Source organism: Aethina tumida, chromosome 1 (assembly GCF_024364675.1).
Source record: "Aethina tumida isolate Nest 87 chromosome 1, icAetTumi1.1, whole genome shotgun sequence".
Classification (NCBI taxonomy): Eukaryota; Metazoa; Arthropoda; class Insecta; order Coleoptera; family Nitidulidae; genus Aethina; species Aethina tumida.
This window is the reverse complement of record NC_065435.1, coordinates 53,708,293-53,727,896: the sequence shown is the minus strand read 5'-3', so window position 1 is coordinate 53,727,896 and position 19,604 is coordinate 53,708,293. Positions and strand designations below refer to the sequence as shown.

The 19,604-nt window shown below is 30.6% G+C and overlaps 1 protein-coding gene across 2 annotated transcripts in view; it reads left to right on the top strand.

The window, feature by feature from the left end:
* Window positions 1–19,604, top strand: part of LOC109594076 (sushi, von Willebrand factor type A, EGF and pentraxin domain-containing protein 1) — a 59,967-nt gene that overhangs the window by 17,233 nt on the left and 23,130 nt on the right. For both annotated transcript variants that reach the window (XM_049968744.1, XM_020009243.2), the window contains exons 2-7: window positions 12,997–13,097; window positions 14,089–14,188; window positions 14,389–14,571; window positions 17,114–17,304; window positions 17,362–17,464; window positions 18,361–18,540. In XM_049968744.1, coding sequence (XP_049824701.1) covers window positions 12,997–13,097; window positions 14,089–14,188; window positions 14,389–14,571; window positions 17,114–17,304; window positions 17,362–17,464; window positions 18,361–18,540 — 858 coding nt within the window. The remainder of the gene's footprint in view (window positions 1–12,996; window positions 13,098–14,088; window positions 14,189–14,388; window positions 14,572–17,113; window positions 17,305–17,361; window positions 17,465–18,360; window positions 18,541–19,604) is intronic.

Genomic DNA, 19,604 nt, shown 5'->3' with positions numbered 1-19,604 from the left:
ACATTATTTTTAAAAAATGAATTATACAATGTCTTCTATCATGTTTAGTTATTTTATAATTTATAAATTAACAATATATACATATATTGTTCCAAAGATTTCTAATTTGTTTTATTTGAGATGCGATTTGCTCTAATCTTCTTATTCACAATCTCCCACAAGTTTTCTATTGGATTAAAATCGGGAGATTGAGCTGACCACTTAAAATATTGATTTTTTTGTTGAACAAACCGTTCTTTAACAAGTTTTACAGTGTGTTTGGGGTCATTGAAATATAAATTTCAAAGCATTTCCCATTAACAATTGGGTAGCATCACATCTTCTAAAATGTTACGATACATAAAACGATGCATTTTGCCTACTATTTTGTGAATCGGGCACATACCGTAAACGGAAAAACAACCCCACACCACAACACTCCCACCTCCATGTTTAATAGTTGTTGTAACATATTTTGATGGAAGTCTACTGTTTTTAAGGCGATGAACAAACTGTATACCGTCACTTCTGCGAACATTGCTTCGACCGAAAATAGTAATCTTATCCAATCTCTTGCTGTTCAGTTCCCATGCCTGTGGGGAAAAAAGAAGTCTTACTTCTTTTTTGAAAAACAAGGTCTTACTGACGCTGAATTGTTCTGGAATTAATTGATTTATCTCTTGAAATTTGAGTTGCGGACATCCTTGGATTATTTCTAATAAGCATTTTTATGTATACTGTTTAAATGTTTTTGATACCACTTCTTTTGATACAAGAAACTGTTCGCTCATAACTTTTTGCGATCTTCCTGATTTATAGGCCATAATAATTTTATTTTTTAAATTCGCCGACAAATGTTGACCGTGAGATCTTAATGTAAACACAATTCATCTATGAAAAATATAAATACGACTGAAAAATACTCGAGTCACTTTAGTTTTGTCGCGTACGTTTTTTAGTTTTTAGAAATAATTGAATAAAAACAGTTTCTCTGCTACTAAATATATGTGGGACATAAATAAACTAAGCGAAATAAAGTAGCGGGCATAAATAAAATTATAATTACAATTATAAAATACATTTAAAAAATTATAAAACTGTAATTTAGTTCTTAGACATTTTATTTAAGTTTTTTGGATATTTTCTTACATATTAAAAAAATTGCTCACAACTGTGTAATTCATTTAACCACTAAAATGGCATTGAATATAGAATAAAAATACCATGCAAATGAGGTATCACAATAATCAGTTAAAAAAAATTGTTGATATTGTCCATATGCTACTGAACAATTTAGCGTATAACTTTATGACAAAATTTAGTCAGATTGACAATATTTTACACGGTTTTTATTCGAGGTCGATATCTTGTTTCATTCAAAAGTTATCAGAGGCTGATTTTTTATGATCACTGTATAATAAATTTTATCGATCGATGTAACTATAAAGGGGGATGATAACCTTACTTACTATTCATTTTTTTTAAATATTTTTTATAATTTTGCTTGTCACAAAAATGTGATAATAAGAAAATGTTCAAAATAATAACATATAATGTTATCAACAAAATTTGATAATACTATTAGAAATATTTTAAACGTCAAACTCAAAAACATAATTTTAATTTGCTAATTATTCAGCCGCGGATGTAGTTAAAAAGAGGACGAGAGGGCTTTTCCATTATCAGTTTAATTATAAAAATATATTATTTATAAACATTCTGCCCCTTAAATAAACCTGTTTATCATAAAAAATATTAGACCAAATGTAGGGGAGAGTGAGAAAACATTAAAGTGATGTTAGAGACTCTTTATTATTTTTAGCGAAATAAATTAAATTATTAAAATAATTTAGTTTAAAAACTAAATATCCTAAATATCAACACATATGTGGTGTTTTTGTTATTTTAATAAATTTTCAAGTTTCTGTCAGCATGTTAACGTTAGAAGTAAGAATTCATTTAGTCAAGTGTTGTGACATTCAAAAATGTGTCTTACCCAAACACGCAAGTAAATTGAGCGAGTTTGTAAAAATTAATAATCAAATGCCATGGTATTATTTAGTAGTAAAATACTACGACAATGATGCAGCTACATTGCTTGTAATAAATGCAGGATTAGCAAATTCAAAGGAATCTTTATGGGATAAAGAAATACAATTAGGAACTGGTAAAAGCTTAATATAAAAAGTTTACAAAGAAAATAAATTTATTCCTTGTAAACTAAAAATCAGACACACTTTGTAAATTAAAAGGGAAGATGAAAGATTGAAATGTAGCTTATTAAATAATTAATAATATACTGCGTCCACAAAAAAAACAACACCTAGATATATAATTGATTTATTCCAATTTTTTTTTTCATATTAACTTATTACAGAATAATAATTGATTAAAAAATAAACAAAAATTTTAATGCATGCTTCATGTAGGGCCACTATTCTATCTCTATTAAACTCGCTTAATTGACTAAAATTATTTCTTCTTCGTACTCTAAGTATGTTAAACGTTTAGTATAAATTACTAAATAAAACAAACTGTGACAAAAACTAAGTATAAACGTGTATCAAATTTTATAAAAATGTCTTAATGCTTTCTGGGTGTTGCGTTTCCTTGATTATTAACCATTTTTGACAAATATAATTTTTAATTAAGTTTGCAACTACATACGTGATAAAATATGTTATTTATAAAAATTAATAAAATAATTTTTTTATTGAAAAATGTTTAGTTTGCATATTTTGTAATTAACGTTACATTAAAACTCGACATGAGTTTTTTAATTAATTCTCCGATGCAAACAAAGAATATAATGAAATGTTCATATGCGCAAAAAAATTCCCTATTAAACACATTTACAATATTTCACAGTTGAATTCCCATCCTATATTTAATTTTTTAATAATCGGCTACGAAATAGCATCGAACTGGCTTCCTAAATTATTTACGCTCGCATTAATATTTAACAGGGTTCAAGCCATATGGCTAATGTAAATTGGGGCTGTAATATAACTGGTAATGAATTGTGGTTGGTAATTCATTTTCATAAATACTAAATTATTCATTAACAATAACACCGTACAATGGTGAATTGTTATTTATTGTGGTCAATCTAAACTAACGACAACATGAATAATTTAAATTCTACATTATTGATAACAAATCAAATTATCGCCGGAACCAATTAACGGTTATTAGAACAAGCTATCTTTAATTACTACTTAAAAAAATAATTGAATTATCAAAACTAGAAAATTAAACTAAATACATGGAACAGATTTAATTTCGTCTTCATCAAAAATAACGATGGCAGAACAATTCCGAAATGAAATTTATTCGGCAGGATTAATCTAAGGTTTATGTTACATTACATTCATCTGACCTATAAATTGTTCAGACTGTCGGTAGAGAAAGTTTAATGATGTAATGTAAGTTTCATGGCTGGCACGTCAGACCATCGCGACGCGTCGCACAATTATTGCGGCAGCAAGAGAATCTGATACGAGCACGAAATGTATAATTAATATTCCACTATTTCAAATTAATTTCGGCGATTCGGGTTAAAATTTAGGGGGTTCTTGCAATCGTTCGGGGTCGGTAGATCAAAGCGTGAATACGGATTCGGTTGACGTTATCTGCTAGTTTGTGTCGTGTCCCGTGTTTCGTACCGGCTTTAAACCGTTTAACGAATGCACTTAATTATCAACTCTCGATCTCGATATGTTTATCCGGAAGCCATGGAAGAAAATGCAATTTCCTTCCGACAAAAGTGTTTATATTCCAACACACACTTTTATTACTCAATAAATCCATATTTTACAGAGCGACATAAACATATTCTCGGTAAATGTACACGGGCGTGTGGCTTTTTAAGACCTACCATAACCATATTTTCTCAGTTTTTACTACGCATTGTGGTCGCCTTCGACGATATTAAAGCGCAGTTTATTGAAAACGAACTGAATTTGCATTCTTTCGAGTCGTCGTTTACGAAACTTTACATGTAAATTCGCGTGCATATGAATTTCTTTTTTCTAAGACGTAACTTTTCCATTTTTTTGTAACAATGCTAATACTAGGATAATGAAAATGTGATGCCTCAGGGTTCAACTTATTGGATACTTCAAGTGCAAAATATGGCGAATGCGCAAGCTTTAGATTAAAAATTAACGTAACAGTAAAATTTGTCATTTTCTGAAATTAGTTATGGACAGTAAAGTATTTACAAAATAAAATTAATTTTAATAAATGTCACTAAAACTCAATATTATTAAATGTTACATTTTCAATTTTGTGAAAGACCTAATATTTATTTAATAACAGGCTAAAACTGGTTTTCTAACAAAAACTAAAGTGATTTAATCAACTTTGCTAATTACATTTTACTGATTATAATAAAATATATAAAGAAGCAAATATTTAGGTTTTATAAGACACGTTTCTTTCTTCCTTTATTATTATATATTAATAATAAATTTTCAACTAGGTGGTATTCTATGAAAAACAAAATAAATTTAATAAATTTTGTTTTATTACAGTTAATTATTGAGTAAATATCATAATTAAATTAAGATACCTATAGTACCTTTATAATTAAGGATCTGAATTTAAATTCTTCCACTATTATTGCATATTAATAATAAATTAGTTACTGGGTAAAGTGTATTCTATCAAAATCAAAAGAGATTTAATAAATTTTGTTTTATTACAGATAATTATTTAAATAAATACAGTAATTAAATTAAGCAAAGAAGAAAATATTTAAGTCTTATAAAGCACATAATATATGCATACCTATTGTACCTTTATAATAAAGTGTCTAAATTCAAATTCTTTCTTTGCTTCTATTATTATTACATATTAATAATAAATTAGTAACTGGTGTATTCTATCAAAAACAAAAGAGATTTAATAAATTTTGTTTAATTACAGTTAATTGCTTGAGTAAATACAGTAATTAAATTAAGCAAAGAGGAAAATATTTAGATCTTATGAAACATATAAAATATACGACCTGAATTCAAATCCTTTCTTTGCTTTCTCTATTATTGTATATTACTATAATAATAAATTGATATATATCAATATATTTTAGTCAGATGGCAAAAACAAAAAAGATTTAATAAATTTTGTTTTATAACAACTAATTGTTCATTAAATACAATTTATAATAATTTATAGAAGAGAAGAAAATATTTAGGTCATATAAAAAAACAAAATATTTACTTACCTGTTGTATTTTTTTAATTAAGAATGTCAACTCAAATTATTTCTTTGCTTCCCCTTCCAATCTATTTTAATAATAAAACAATAACGGGATAAAATGTGTTCAAACAAAAACAAAGCTGATTTAATAAATTTTGTCTAATTAGAGTTGAATGTTTTAATACATTCGATATAATGCCTAATATAGTTTTATAATTAAGGATATTTTTTTAAATCCTTTCTTTGCTTTCGCTACCATCGTATTTTAACAATAACATTTATGTTTTAATAAATTTGCCCTTATAAATTTAAATTAAAGATAAACACATTCGTTGAAAAATTTTACCTTAAGCTCATGTTAAACTGTGTAATCAGGATTTGTTTGGGTTTGTTTGCACAAAAGTTATAATATAACCGGGTAAATATTCTGGACATAAACAAAAGAGACGATGAACAACTGAAATTTGTTTTAATACTGTTAATCATTTTAGTAAATATTTCAAATGAATGAAAAGCTATTGCTATAGTCGCTCTACTTGAATCTTATGAAATAGATGGTCAGACATTTATTTATGTAGTATTATGTAATTATTTGCAACATCAAGGTCTATTTTATTCTAATTCCAGTTGAAACAAGTGTTATGCATGTCAATGGATTTTATTGGATTATATTCTAGTAAAAAATGTGTTTTATTTAAAAATGCAAAATTTATGGATTGATAACTTTGCACAAATAACAAAATTCAATCAAAATCCATATTAAACTTTATAAACGAGGAATTCCATGACAAATCCGATGGTTTAAAAAATTAAATTTTGATTTGAATTAATTATTCAAATCAAAATTTGAATTTTGATATTTTATATCATGATAAATTTTATCTTCTAATATCATTCTTCAAAATCTTTGCTTCCTTATATTTTCACATATTTTTAGAAAAAAAACAATAAAAAATTAAATTAATTGTATATATGTAATTTTATATTCAATTTATTAAATTATTATTTTATTAATTTAAAAATTTTGTCAAAAGTTATCTGCAAGTTTTCGATAAAAAAATCAAATTATAGAGAATAATAAAAGGCTTCAAATTTGACGTGGGATGCCTCAAATACAACTGGATTATATATATTGTAATATTCGAGTAAATTGGAAACAAAACCAGAAGAGATTTATGGTGTTTAAATACGTCAGCAAATATTTCACATCTGTATAATTAAATACATTTCTGAATAACTGACTTAAATTAAATATTGTGTGATAAACCTGCGCATTCGCCCTATTTCGTATCTTTTATTCAGAATGATCACCATTATAATCAATAATTTTTTGCCAATATTCCACAAAGAAATTCATGCCACGAGAAAAAAGTCCTGAAGAAATAATTAACCTCGATTTGAACTTTAAGTCACTAGTGCAGAAAACCTTTTCTAGATATTTTAAATATAGTTTAATAAAAAGTATACATCATAGAATGAGAATAAGAAAGCTTATAATTTAATACAAAGACCTTAAAATATAAAAATATTGATTACTTTTTCGTGTATCTAACATTATATTACTTGAATAGAAAAATCGCATAATTATTTTACTTTTATACAAAAATATATAATAATCCTAATTAAAATAAAAACTAAAACCTCATTAAAACTACGTTAGTTATAAAATAAAAGCGTCAGGTAAATATTTACCAACTTCCATCTGAAACTCGTGTTAAACTTTATAATAGGGATTTGTTTACACATTATTATAATATTCGGGTGAATGTTTTAGAACAAAAACAAAAGAGAACGTTTGAGTTTAATTATAGTTATCATAAATTAGAAGTCCCGAGCCGCGGGATGAACTTCTCACAAAACAAATTCAAAATAAAAGCGGAATGGAAATAAAACAAACCGTGCCGCTTTGATGGTCGAATAAATAGAATAATTTTAATTGGCGCTTTGTAGTGACCCCAAAAAGAGTGAGGGTTTAGCGGGGCAGTGCAAACAGAATGAATAAAACGCCACTTGAATAACATGTGTTTTATTTCCCAACTTTTCCCATAAATTTCATTTTACGGCACGTCAAATATTTTATTATACGTTGGTTAACTTTGCCGAGGAGCCATAAATCAACGTGCCACCAATCACCGCTAATTATTCCATGTTGATTTATAATTTTATCTTATTAATATTATTGAATGAATTGAAGTGTTAAGTATATAAATTACGCGCAAGAACTGCTGAAACGTTTCCTTTTAATCCCTCTCGGAAAATACATGATTAAAATTAATCTCTAATATGAGCACATTCCATTTTTCATAGCGAAAAATAAAAGTGCACTTTGATTAATGGCATCGCAGCTCTTTCTTTGTTAAAAGAGAAGCTTTTTATCAACATCGGAAGCTATCACCGATATTAAAGGATGTGATGGATATGGTTTAAGAAAACTCATCGGACCATACTCAAGAGAAATCATTTGTGTCATTTCCTAACTGATTAATTAATTCGTAAATTCGTCGAAGAAACATCCGTCGAATAAAAGATAAGAAAGCGGAAAACAAAGTTACGTTGATAATTTGGTAAAAACGCTTTCGTTCATTCGATTTCCTAAATCCTTTAACAGTCTCGTTCCGACGAATAGAAATTATAATTAACAATTTGAAATTAATTTGGTCCCTCAAGACGTACACGTTGAGACAATTCATCGTATTATTGTTTGTCGAGAGTACAGACTAGATGAAACTGTAATAATTAAAAAGCTGCAATAAATTCAGACGGCTCCATTTGAGAGTTCTCCAGTCAGAACGATGTACTTCGGAATGCGACCAACTTTTAAATCAAATTGCTGTTAAACGGTTACCAGTAGCAACTTTTGTAGTCAAATGTGTTTTGTATTAGGGAGGCACAAATTTATTGAACGGTACAACTCTTAAACAGTTACGTCGCTCAAATTCCAATACGTTTTCAGACAGAAGAAGACGTTTGATTTAAGAGCAAAACAAAGCAACAAAAGAAATTATTCGAGCAGAAACTCCAGATAGTCTGAATAGTCCAAAAAGCAAACTTGGAAGCTCTTGTTTAAGTCTATGAATAAATTGAGAGGAGTGGAATAATAAAAAAGTTCGTGCAGCTGTTTTTTTTTTTAAATTAACCTAAACACACAGACCATAAAACTCTTGGACCCCTTAATATTTTTGGGAATAAAAAATAGTAACATGTTATAATTAATTGTATATAATTTGTTGCTTTATCACAAAGGTTTTTAGCATATTTGTTTGTTTAGTTTGGTGTAACACTGAAAAACAAAAAGTAGTTTACTGAAATTTGTATATTTGCAAAATAGTATACTTTAAAGAAACACATAGACAGTCTAATACTCTGTATGTCTTCCTCTGTTCTGAAACAGTGCTTCTTTTAATGCATTTTGGACATTTCTTGTGCGGTGAGGTCGAACATTCTCATCCAAAAAAATGAATTTTCTCTCAGTTGTTATCTCACGGTTTAAATAATTTTAACATTTAAATAACATTTTGGAGGTAGATGTTCCCTCTTAATGTATGTGGTATATGAATTAGTGGAGTCCGTCGACCATGCATAATACCACCCCAAAAACATTTCAATTCCTCCCTGAAATGGCTATATCTTGTACTTTAGGCACTCTTACTGATCGTCTGGATCTTAAATTACCATCAGCAAGTCGTCGTCGGATTGTAGGTGCAGAAGTCAGTCTAGGTTCTTCTAAACTGTGTTCTTAGAGATAGAACTGTAACTTTATGGTTGCGTCGTACAAAATTGGTTACATAACCATTCTCCCTTGCATTTGTTACTGGACGTTCGCTATCTGGTCTCATAGATGATCTAGGTATGGCAAGTGTAGTCGAAATTCTGTATTTTGATCAACCCTGTTGATCTAATGGCATCATCTTTGCTCTATTGAAATCAGAAATTTGATTTCCAGGCATTTTTGGCAAGTAGATAGTAATTTTGGTCGCCATTTACTCCAAACTGAGAACTAGTAATCAAGAAACTACAATTTGTATATTTCTATTTCTATAAAAACGTTATATTGATATTAGTTTTTGTTTCTATTTTACGAGGGGGGTCCAAGAGTTTTGACGTTGTGTGTAATAAATTGCACAATCAGTTTTCCACATTTTATCTAAAAAGTTAAACGTCGTCAACCTATAATGCACAAACATCAAAGTTCCGAGGAGAATCTCAGGTACACAGGCGGCGTCACGTTCGATGGAACGTTTCAAGTATCTCGTTTTGCCATTATTTCGTCCTCGTCTATCATGAGTCTCCAAACATTTATTGCCGATCGCGGGACTGACTTTCAAACGGCGAAATGCATTCCGGGCATGCTGATATCACACGGTCGTTAAACGGAAAACTCAACTAAATTGCGAGTTAACGTTATTTACGGACCTCTGATTTTCGGGCGAAACGTCTCAACTTTAGGCCCATCGATTTGCTCACTGATTATATTTATGTGTATTTATCGATGACATCAAAGCAGCGAGTTCAAAGCACCACTTGATTTACACGAGCATTATTAATTAAGCGTAAATCACCGGCGCGTGTACGATATCGGTTTTTGGAGTAAATACGCGAAAATTAACGGGCGAACTTTGCTGCGACGTATAAATCGCACTTTCATGTTCGAAGACAGGAGTGTATTTGTGACGAAAGAACGTAATCGAGAAGGAATACTCGAGCTGAAAAGTATCGGTGAAACTTTTGCTAATACTTTTGCGAAACTTTCATTTGATATTTGTTATTGAGCTTTCGGGAGATATGTTTCGTTTCTTAAAACAAACATGTTTACGAGAAACTTTTCGATTGGCTTGTGATAAATTTTAAAAGACAAAAGTCATATGCAACGTTTTAAGGCGGAACTACTAAAAACTTTAACGTCGTCCCACATCAAAAATTAAATTACGCAGCGCTCTTGACTTATTTGATCTGATATGCTCCCATTTCACGCTATTAAGAGCCATCCATCATGTCTTACGTCAGAACTTATCAAAGCTTGCATTTTTGCATGCGCCCAACGTTTGAAATATGTCTATATTGATATGGAACGATGTGAAGTAGGACAAAAAAACTAAAGATAAATCAATAATTGGAATATTTCAATGAATACTTTAATCTTCTGACACCTTGAAATAAATTGGGGATGCACATTCCTGATTAAACAGTACATATACAGAGTTTTAAAATATTCTGTTTTCAATAAAGAAAAGCTAATAGAGGGTGTCAAAGTAAAAGCTAGAGCAAAAATTATTATAAATTCTGGATAATTTTGTTCTTTATACCGTATTTCGGTATTTGCTTAGAAGCGTATTGCAAGCTTTATTTTATCTTGACTTTTAAAACAGCTATTTAAAATCCACTCAATATACAAAAAAAGAAAACATAATAAATACGTCAGTTATCCAGTAACTGCAATATAACCAAGCATAAACAAAACCATTGAGAGATACATAATAGACAAAATAACGGCATTTTTAAGATTGTAAATAAGATTTAAATGCATAAAAAAGGAAGTACAATAATATTACTTGAAAACTTTGGAAAAGCAAAAACAATCAAGTAATTATTTATTGACTTTTATAAAGCATTTGATAACATAAACCATAAAACCCTTCCTAGAACATGAACAAGTACTAAAAACTGTCAACACAGATACATTTTAAGGTGGAAGGCATCCAATCGTTTTCTCTGATGAATCCCGATTCTGCTTGGGTGGACAAAACGGGCGAAAAAGAGTCAGGCGACATCAGGGAGAACCATGTCAATTTCAGTTTGATATTGTACACCGAACAATGGGTGTTATGGTATGGATGTTATTGCTCATGGAAGTCCTTATTAGAGGCAACATGACAGTGCAATGTTATCTTCAGAAAGTAGTGAAGTCGCATGTTCTTTTTTACCTTAATCAGTCCAGGGATCCAATATTACAGCAATATATTGGTCTGTCTCATGTTGCCAGGTTTAGTTCAAACTTTTTTGAAGATATCTATGTCTCTAAACATATTGGTATAAGACATAGTTCTAAACTGGATTAGATAATGTATAAAAATGTCAAAATTGGAAGATCATCAATGGATGCATAAATAAGGGGAGTATCTCAGAGGGGCCATTATTGTATTTAATATGTATAAAGAACTAGAAACTGTCAACACAGATACTCCTGGTTTTGATTGTAGATTAAAACATTCTTTGAGATTAGGTATGTATATAATCTGAGAGATTAATAGTATAAATAATTAAATTTTCAATTAAATAAATCAGTGTTAATATACGGAAATAATATAGTGTTAATAAAAAAATTGTAGCTTTAGTAGCAGAAGTACTGGAAACCATTAAAGTTGACCAGTAGGAATGGATTTCTAGAGAATGTCTAGTGGGCAATGGTAACAGTATGCTTTGTTTTCAAATGTGATTTTTGAGGTGAATATGTTGTACTTGTTGTTATTTTATTAGAAATTTGTACTGGCAAATTAGAGAGTAACTTCTCAAGTTCATTGACAATTAGACATTTACTTCAAAGACATTATTTTAATATTGTTCACAGGCATACATATATCAACTTGATACATACTAATCAACTTAATGTCCACTAAATTCTTCTGCTGCATCAGAAGTTTTTTAAGCCCTGCATAATGTCTAATTAATAGAGAGTAGTTTATATTAAATAATTTTCACTATACTTAGCTCATGGATTATCTTTTCACAGCTCTAAAAAAAATTCTATTTTATACCTCATAATCGTTTGTAATCACAAAAATAAAATAAGGAGAAGTTTACTCGTAATTTCTAAGCAAAATTTAAAAGAATATATTTTATAACTCCTTGGTTCTTTCAAAACATTCAATTATATTATGCTGGAGAATCAGTCAAATGTAGATCTGTACGTTCCCTGTTCCCTTGCGGTTAACCGCCATCAATATTCGCCGGAAACAACAACAATGTATTTCCACCGAGATATAAAGATATTGGAAAATGTATATGTGTATTTTCTACACTCTATACACATCCTTATATATTCATTATTAACGGGCACGGCGAAAAGATTCGTTCGTAAATATTTATTCGGCATTTCAGACGGGGCGTACGCCTTTTATATTGTAATATTGAGAAGCCATGGCAAAAAAGAAGTTTCAATATCGGGATTCAGGTGTTTCCTTTTTCGTTACGCTCCATTTTCGGTGCGTTTTGTTCGTCCTAAATATCAATATGCACGAATACAAATGATTTTATGCTACTGAAAATCTAGCGAAATGTTACTATGTAACATCATATATTACACAAAGCCGGTCTCGGTACTCCGCTTTATGGAGACTAATATTGTGAAATTTTACATTCTAAACTTCGGTACATTTAAAGTAAATTTCCTTAAACAAAAAAATAGTCGGTTGTACGTTACTGTCATCATAAAAAACGCATCTGCCGGCAAAACGTAACGACGAAGGAATTTTGGCCTTTATGAAATGGCTACAATGAAAAATACGATTTTTTTCAGTACACTCGCTTCGCACAAAGTGGAATTTAAACTCGTTTGACTGGAATTTTATTGTTTTATGTAAGAAAGATGGGTTTATCTTTGTTAGTCATTTCTTCGCGTTTCCCCTTTAATAAAAGATCAAAGGGACGAGAGCCTTGAAAGGTGCTTCTGCTGTAACGCATTCGAAATGTCTACTACATAAAAATCTTAAACACGAAACGCCTCAAATTTAAGCTATTATATTATCTTTAACGTTTTGTTGCGAGCTTTTATTGGATTTTCATTTTTATTGATGTTTTTTTTTTCTTTTATTGTTGCAGCAATCACGCAGTCGACCTCAAATCACGAAGATGGAGGATTGCCAAGCAACTCTACGTTCCTAACAAGTTTTTGCCCTAGAGATGAACAAGCCACATTATTGGTACGTCTAATTAATATCTTATAATCTAACAACTTGCAATTAAATCTGCAACAACCTGAAATTGTATCGTTGATATCGAATTACAAAATATTAATTATTAACGTCCGAGGACGTGGTAAATTGCCATTCAATATCCGTAGACATGCCGATCAAATTCCCCGGGATACCCAAAATACCTTACATCAGTCGTAAAGTGCTCGGTTAATTAGATCTGGCGAAATACAATTTCCGAAATAAAAACGAACATTATCCCGGACTCACTTTCCGTTACAGTCGTCGTCAGCCCTCCGAGTCATTCCATCCAAACAAACAATCACAAGCCATAAATACTGAAAACGACAACCTATTAAACGAACACAAGGGTTTATTTCAGTTAATTGCGAGCTTTCATTTATTAATTAACGCACAACATGAACGTTGTTGCGTGATTTAAACAATTCCCGTGCATGCAATGTTTATAACATAGAATTTCCGTCGTCAGCTCTGTTGCAGCTAATCCCGAAAATCTCGTTATCTTAACGTAATTGATGATTTATTTCGAAAAACTTAAGAAGCTTTAACATGTTACTTTTTGTGCGTGCTGGGGAATGTCCCGGCCGAACGTATTTCCTCCTATTAACCTTCGACGGCTCAACTTCGTTCTTTTTCTGCTGACGGGCAAGCGATCTACGGAAAGACCAAGGAGGTAAAAATAAATTAAATTATTCACCCTTCAGTCAAAAGACATCGACAAAAAATTAGGCGGTTTACATTTTTTTTGTTGAAGAACGTAACTCCGGAGAAATTTAAATTTAAAAATAAAACATCTTGCCAAGAGGCAATCATTACCTTTTCTTGATGGAACGCCCGAGACTGCCGGCAACTTTAACAATTTCATCTTTTTGCGGTGATTCTGTTGTCTGGAAGGAACGTTATTTAAAAAGATATATTGTTATTGTTGCAAAGGAAAATGTTTCGGGGGAAAGTTTACTTTTATATTTTCTTGTTGCAGGGACGAACTTGTCAAAAACTATGTATATCAGATAAAGACTGTAAAGATAAAACTAAGTGCCTTTGCGACGGAGAATGCGGAATGTCTTGTGTGGATCCAGGTACGTTGACTGTCGTTTTAATTAAGTCATGATGAACTCATTTAGTAAATTAATGAAAAAGAATTTTCCTTGATTTTATTACGGGAGTCGATCTTACGGCACATTTCGTATTTTATACTTTGGTCCCGATGTAAAAATCAATTCGTTTCACACAATAAGTTTTCCATTATTTGAGAGAGGTCATCTTTTGTCTATTGCAGAGCTCGAATGTCCGGTGCCGGACGGGATCCCCAACGGAACGATAAATTCGACCGGCCGGACATTCGCATCGACGTCGTCATACTCCTGTTCCACCGGTTATCAACTCGTAGGTCCGGCCAAAAGAACTTGTCAGGCGGACGGAAAATGGAGCGGCGAAACACCTACGTGTCTATCGTCATCTAGTAAGACATTTTTATTTCTATTTCCTACGGCTGAATTTTAAACCGGTCGTTGTTAATTGTTGTATATGAATTAATTTCGTGTTCATTTGTCACTTTACTTTTGTCACACACATTTAGTTCATTTAGTTGATTGCTTATTCAAAAGTTAATCCGAAACATATGAAAGAGCTCACGGAGTACCTTACACTAGATGTAGTTGTGGACTGTGATAAAGGAGGGGTGCGGTTTTAATCATTCTAAAGTTTCGAGCCCGGCTTAAGTAGTACAACTTTAGGTAATTTAAAGTCGGATATTAGCTAGATAACTATTGCACTTTCACGAAGTTTGATCATTATTTTTTTAAAATATTTATTATTATATTGCGAGTTCGTTGAAGTTAAGAACTAATTAGGTTTTATTATAATTAGTTTTGAAACTGTTGCATTCTAATATTTTTAAAGTCTTATCTCAACAAGTGAATTAAACTGTTAAAATCTACGTGAACTTTACTTTAGAAGTTTCGTTGTTACACACAGTAGTTGTTAAAAGAATTTTCAGATAGGTAATCATCTTTATCTATATAATTGATAAACTGGAAATGTGTGAATTATTTCATAACTTGTGTCTGGTTTATTGTAGTACATAAAATAGATTTTACGTAAAATTTAATAATAAAACTAAAATTTATTATTAACATAGTTGATACATTAATTCCATTTATTTACACTTTCTTGAAGCTGACAAAACATTCTAATATATTTATTCAAATAGGACACAGATTTTTGATTTTGATAGAAAGTAGAATTCAGTAAAATTTTCAATATCACTAAAAGCTTAAAACTGAAATATATTGATAACATTATTAATGTATTTTTCCCACTTGTTTGCACCCTATTGAATCCGACAAAAAATTCATTTTATTCAAACAGGACACAAATACGTTTGATTTTGATAGAAAATAGAATTCAGTAAAATGTTCAATACCACCAAAAGTTTGAAGCTTTTTAAAAGTTTTTGTTAGTTTCCTCAAAACTTTTGGTACTGCTAATAGAAAATAATATATTATTGTTTTATGAGAACCATAAAATGCTAAATTTGTTAGAATTATTGAATTTGTTCCAGAGAATTCATTGTTTCTATTTTTAAATGAACTATAAACATTTTCTGTGAAATTTAATGGTTAAATTCGAATTTATAGTATGTATGTAAAAAGATTTTACACATTTTGTTCACTCTTGTTTGCGTTCTCTTGAAGCTATTATTAAATTATTTTTACTTATCCTCCAATTGGACAGATTGATGTTATATTTTGGCAAGAAGTAAATTTTAGAATATTATCAAAAGTTTGGAACTGAAAATTTCTAATTCATTTCCTGAAAACTTTCGGAAGTGCTGATAACTTTTAACTTTAAAATATTATTGGTTTATGATAACCATAAAATTCTAAATTTATTACAATTATTATTCCCACTTGTTTACATTCTCTTGAAGCTATTAGTAAATTCTTTTTATTCAATGATTTGAGAAGAAGTAAAATTTAATAAAATTTAAAATACCATCAAAAGCTTGGAGGTCTTTAAAATTTTTAATTAATTTCATAAAAACATTCAGAAATGATGATAATTCTTAACTACAAAATATTATTTATTGGTTTGCAATATCATACAATTCTAAATTTGTTAGAATTTTTGATAATCATATAATACTGACAATTTCTTTCTATTTCGACACAATGACTACTTTTAGTACCGCTGATAGTATAACTTTAAAATTTTATTGTTTTCAGTAAACCATAACGTGTAAAATTTGTTTGAATTATTTATTGACAATTGCTTGATTCTGACTATATATTTTTTTAAATTTTTACATGATGGTTCAAGTTTGTACATGATATTTAACAGTTAAACTAAGATCAACTGTCGCATGTAAAGAAGTTTTGTACATTTTATTTCTTTCAATTTGCATTCTCTTAATACTACCAATAAATTATTTCTATTCATCCTCGAAATGGGCAAAATAATGTATTATATTGGTGCAAAGTAAAATACAATAAGATTTATAATATTATTAAATTTCTAAAATTTTTGATTAGTTTCCTCAATTCTTTCGGTACTGTCTTAAAATATTATTGATTTATGATAGCCGTAAAATTGTAAATTGTTAATATTATGATCGTAGCAATTAATTATTTTTGTAGTTAATGACCCATATTTGTTAACACTAACAAAAATTCTCTCTTGTTTTATTTAACATTCATCTACAAAATTCTTGCTCTTCTTATCTTGTTTTTCTCTCTTAAATGATGAAGTTTTATATTATATAATCTTATTATATTTTTAATTATTATTTTTCAAAATATTTCGTGAGTTATCTTTCTTCATTTGGAATATATTCCTATTTAACTTACGTTTTGTACGTCTGCCTGACTAACAACATGTTTCAATACATAATGTACTTTTAATGCATTATTCTTACTTTATTATCTTTATTTTATGCTTTAAAACGTAATAACAAAGGTATTAAAAACCCTATTATAGCAGACATCATAATATATAATTTTCAGATGAAACTGAAATATTCGTTCGACTCATCCGATCTGCAGATGGCACTACAACACCAACACCTGACGACGACGACGACGACTGGGAGGAAGAGGACTCCTCTGAAATTGACGACGATGGAAGGATATACAAGAACCCCAGAAACTCACCGTCAACTCTGTGCCCCAGGGACGAGGAGCAGGCAACCTTACTGGTCAGTTTCATAATTCTAAATCAACCCACATATAAATCCTCATCGGTTCGTTCACAGGGCCAGAAATGCTTGAGAAAATGTTCGTCCGATGAAGATTGCAAAAGCAAAAAGAAGAAATGTCTCTGCGACGGCGCCTGCGGCATGTCCTGCATCAAACCAGGTATTCGAACACTTTTGTCCGATAAATTGAAAGCCAAACATGCAACCGTGCCTCTTATATTATTAAATTACATCCTTCCCCATACAGATAGGCAATTCCCATTCAATACCCCCAAGGAAAGTCTTATATCTATCATAGGGTGAGCCGAGGGTCCGTATAAGAAAATTGAAGTGTTTTCCTTTTACAGGCCGTGAATGTCGTGACCCGGAAGTGCCCATTCGGCGGTGTTAACGCGGCCGTCTGCTCCGAATAAAATTATAAATCTTGTTTTTTGACAGCGGTCTGAACACATCTATATTAATATTTTCGGGTTGTGGGATTCAGCGAATTTTGCTAATGTCGTTTGTGTTTAATAGATTTTGCTGATATAGGACGTTTAGCACATTCATAGCATTTATTACATTTTGTCATATTTATATTTTTGCCTTTTTTTATTATTATTATTTTTTTTTGAAATATTAATATAGAAATTCTCTCTTACATATTTTTAGGGTAATTTTTATTTTTTGCTTTTTTACAGAACCTTAGTTTACTATTATTTAAAGGAATCTGGATACACTGAACCCTAAAAACATATTAATTTTTTTGTGATAGAAAAAGAATAAATTAAATTTACTGCTATGCTTTTCAATCATTAATAATGTATAAACCAACCACAAAATTTCCCAAAAATAGTGTAAGAGATATCTCTATTTTCACAGTAAACTAATCTGTTCAAAGATTTTAAAGGCTAAAAATAAACAAGAACACCATTCACCCTTCCCCTATATTAATCCCTCCAGCGCCTTTGTGACCGATTCCGTCATCCACGAATAGATAATCAATTTCCTTTTCACCCGGCCTCACACAAAATTAAATCGTGTTAAACACTTTTTTATTTTCTCTTCGTTCCACAGACCGCGAGTGTCCGGAACCGGAGGAGATTGCCTTTGGCAGCGTGTCCGTCAGCGGACGTTTGTTCGGCGCCCGGGCCACATACTCCTGCCAGCACGGCTACCACGTCGTGGGCCTGCAGAGCCGCACCTGCCAGGGGGACGGTAAATGGGCGGGCACGGCCCCCGCGTGCAAGCAGAATAGTAAGTGTACTAGGAGGGTGGTGCTCCTCTCTGCCTCGGGTTCGTGGGGTTTTCATGGAAATCACTGACGATTTGTTTGGATAGGCGCCTTGAAATGAACAACTGGCCAGAGACGTGGATCGAAAAAATTGTCTCGAGATTGGTTTGAGGGGGGGGGGTGCTATTTGTTTCGAATTAATCAGATGTCTGCGTCAGCAGTTTGACGGTACGGACACGGGGGAACAATACGTGTTGGGGCGACTACGGACGGTTTTGTTTGTTTCTAGAGTGTAGCCAATTTTTTTTTTCTATGTGCGATGCAATTTTATTTGTCGGAACAAACAAAACCGTTCGTTGTTTCCTTTGTATGAACGGTTACATCATGCCCACATCGTCAAAATGCTGACACAGGCATTTGATTAATATTAATCCTAACTGGAATACATGTTATTTAGGTTATTTCACATAATCTCATTTAAGAATCTTTTAAATGTGATCCTCTACAAAAAATAATCTTTATTAATTTGATTTGGCTCTTTTGGAGTTGAATTTAAATAGGTTTTTGAGTAAAAATTGATGCAATTCGTATTTCAATATTTATATGTTATAACACCACCAAAATGCCACATTTAGTAGATCTACTCGATGTAGATCTACTAAATGTGTCTGCCTAAAATTAATGATTAGATAAAGCAAATAGCGAAGCGTAATTATAGTCAATTTGGCTTTTATGGATATCGCTGAGCCACAAAATGCAGTTTCAGTGGCGTGATCAATGTAACATACCCTGTTAAATGATAAAATATATATTCAACTCGTTTATTTCAGGAGGACATTTTTTAATTAAATTTTTACCTTTGTAATCAGACTTATGAAGTAATTTAATTTAAAAATTAATTCACTATAATATTTATTTTAAAATTAATTTAATCAGACAAATAAATAATAAAATATTTGAAATCACCATATTTATTAAAACACGAAATAGGTAATTTACCAATTTCTCCTCGTAACTTGGAACAAAGAGTTTATTATATGGATTTGTTATCGGTCACTTTTGAACCCGACTAAATATACATCTCTGT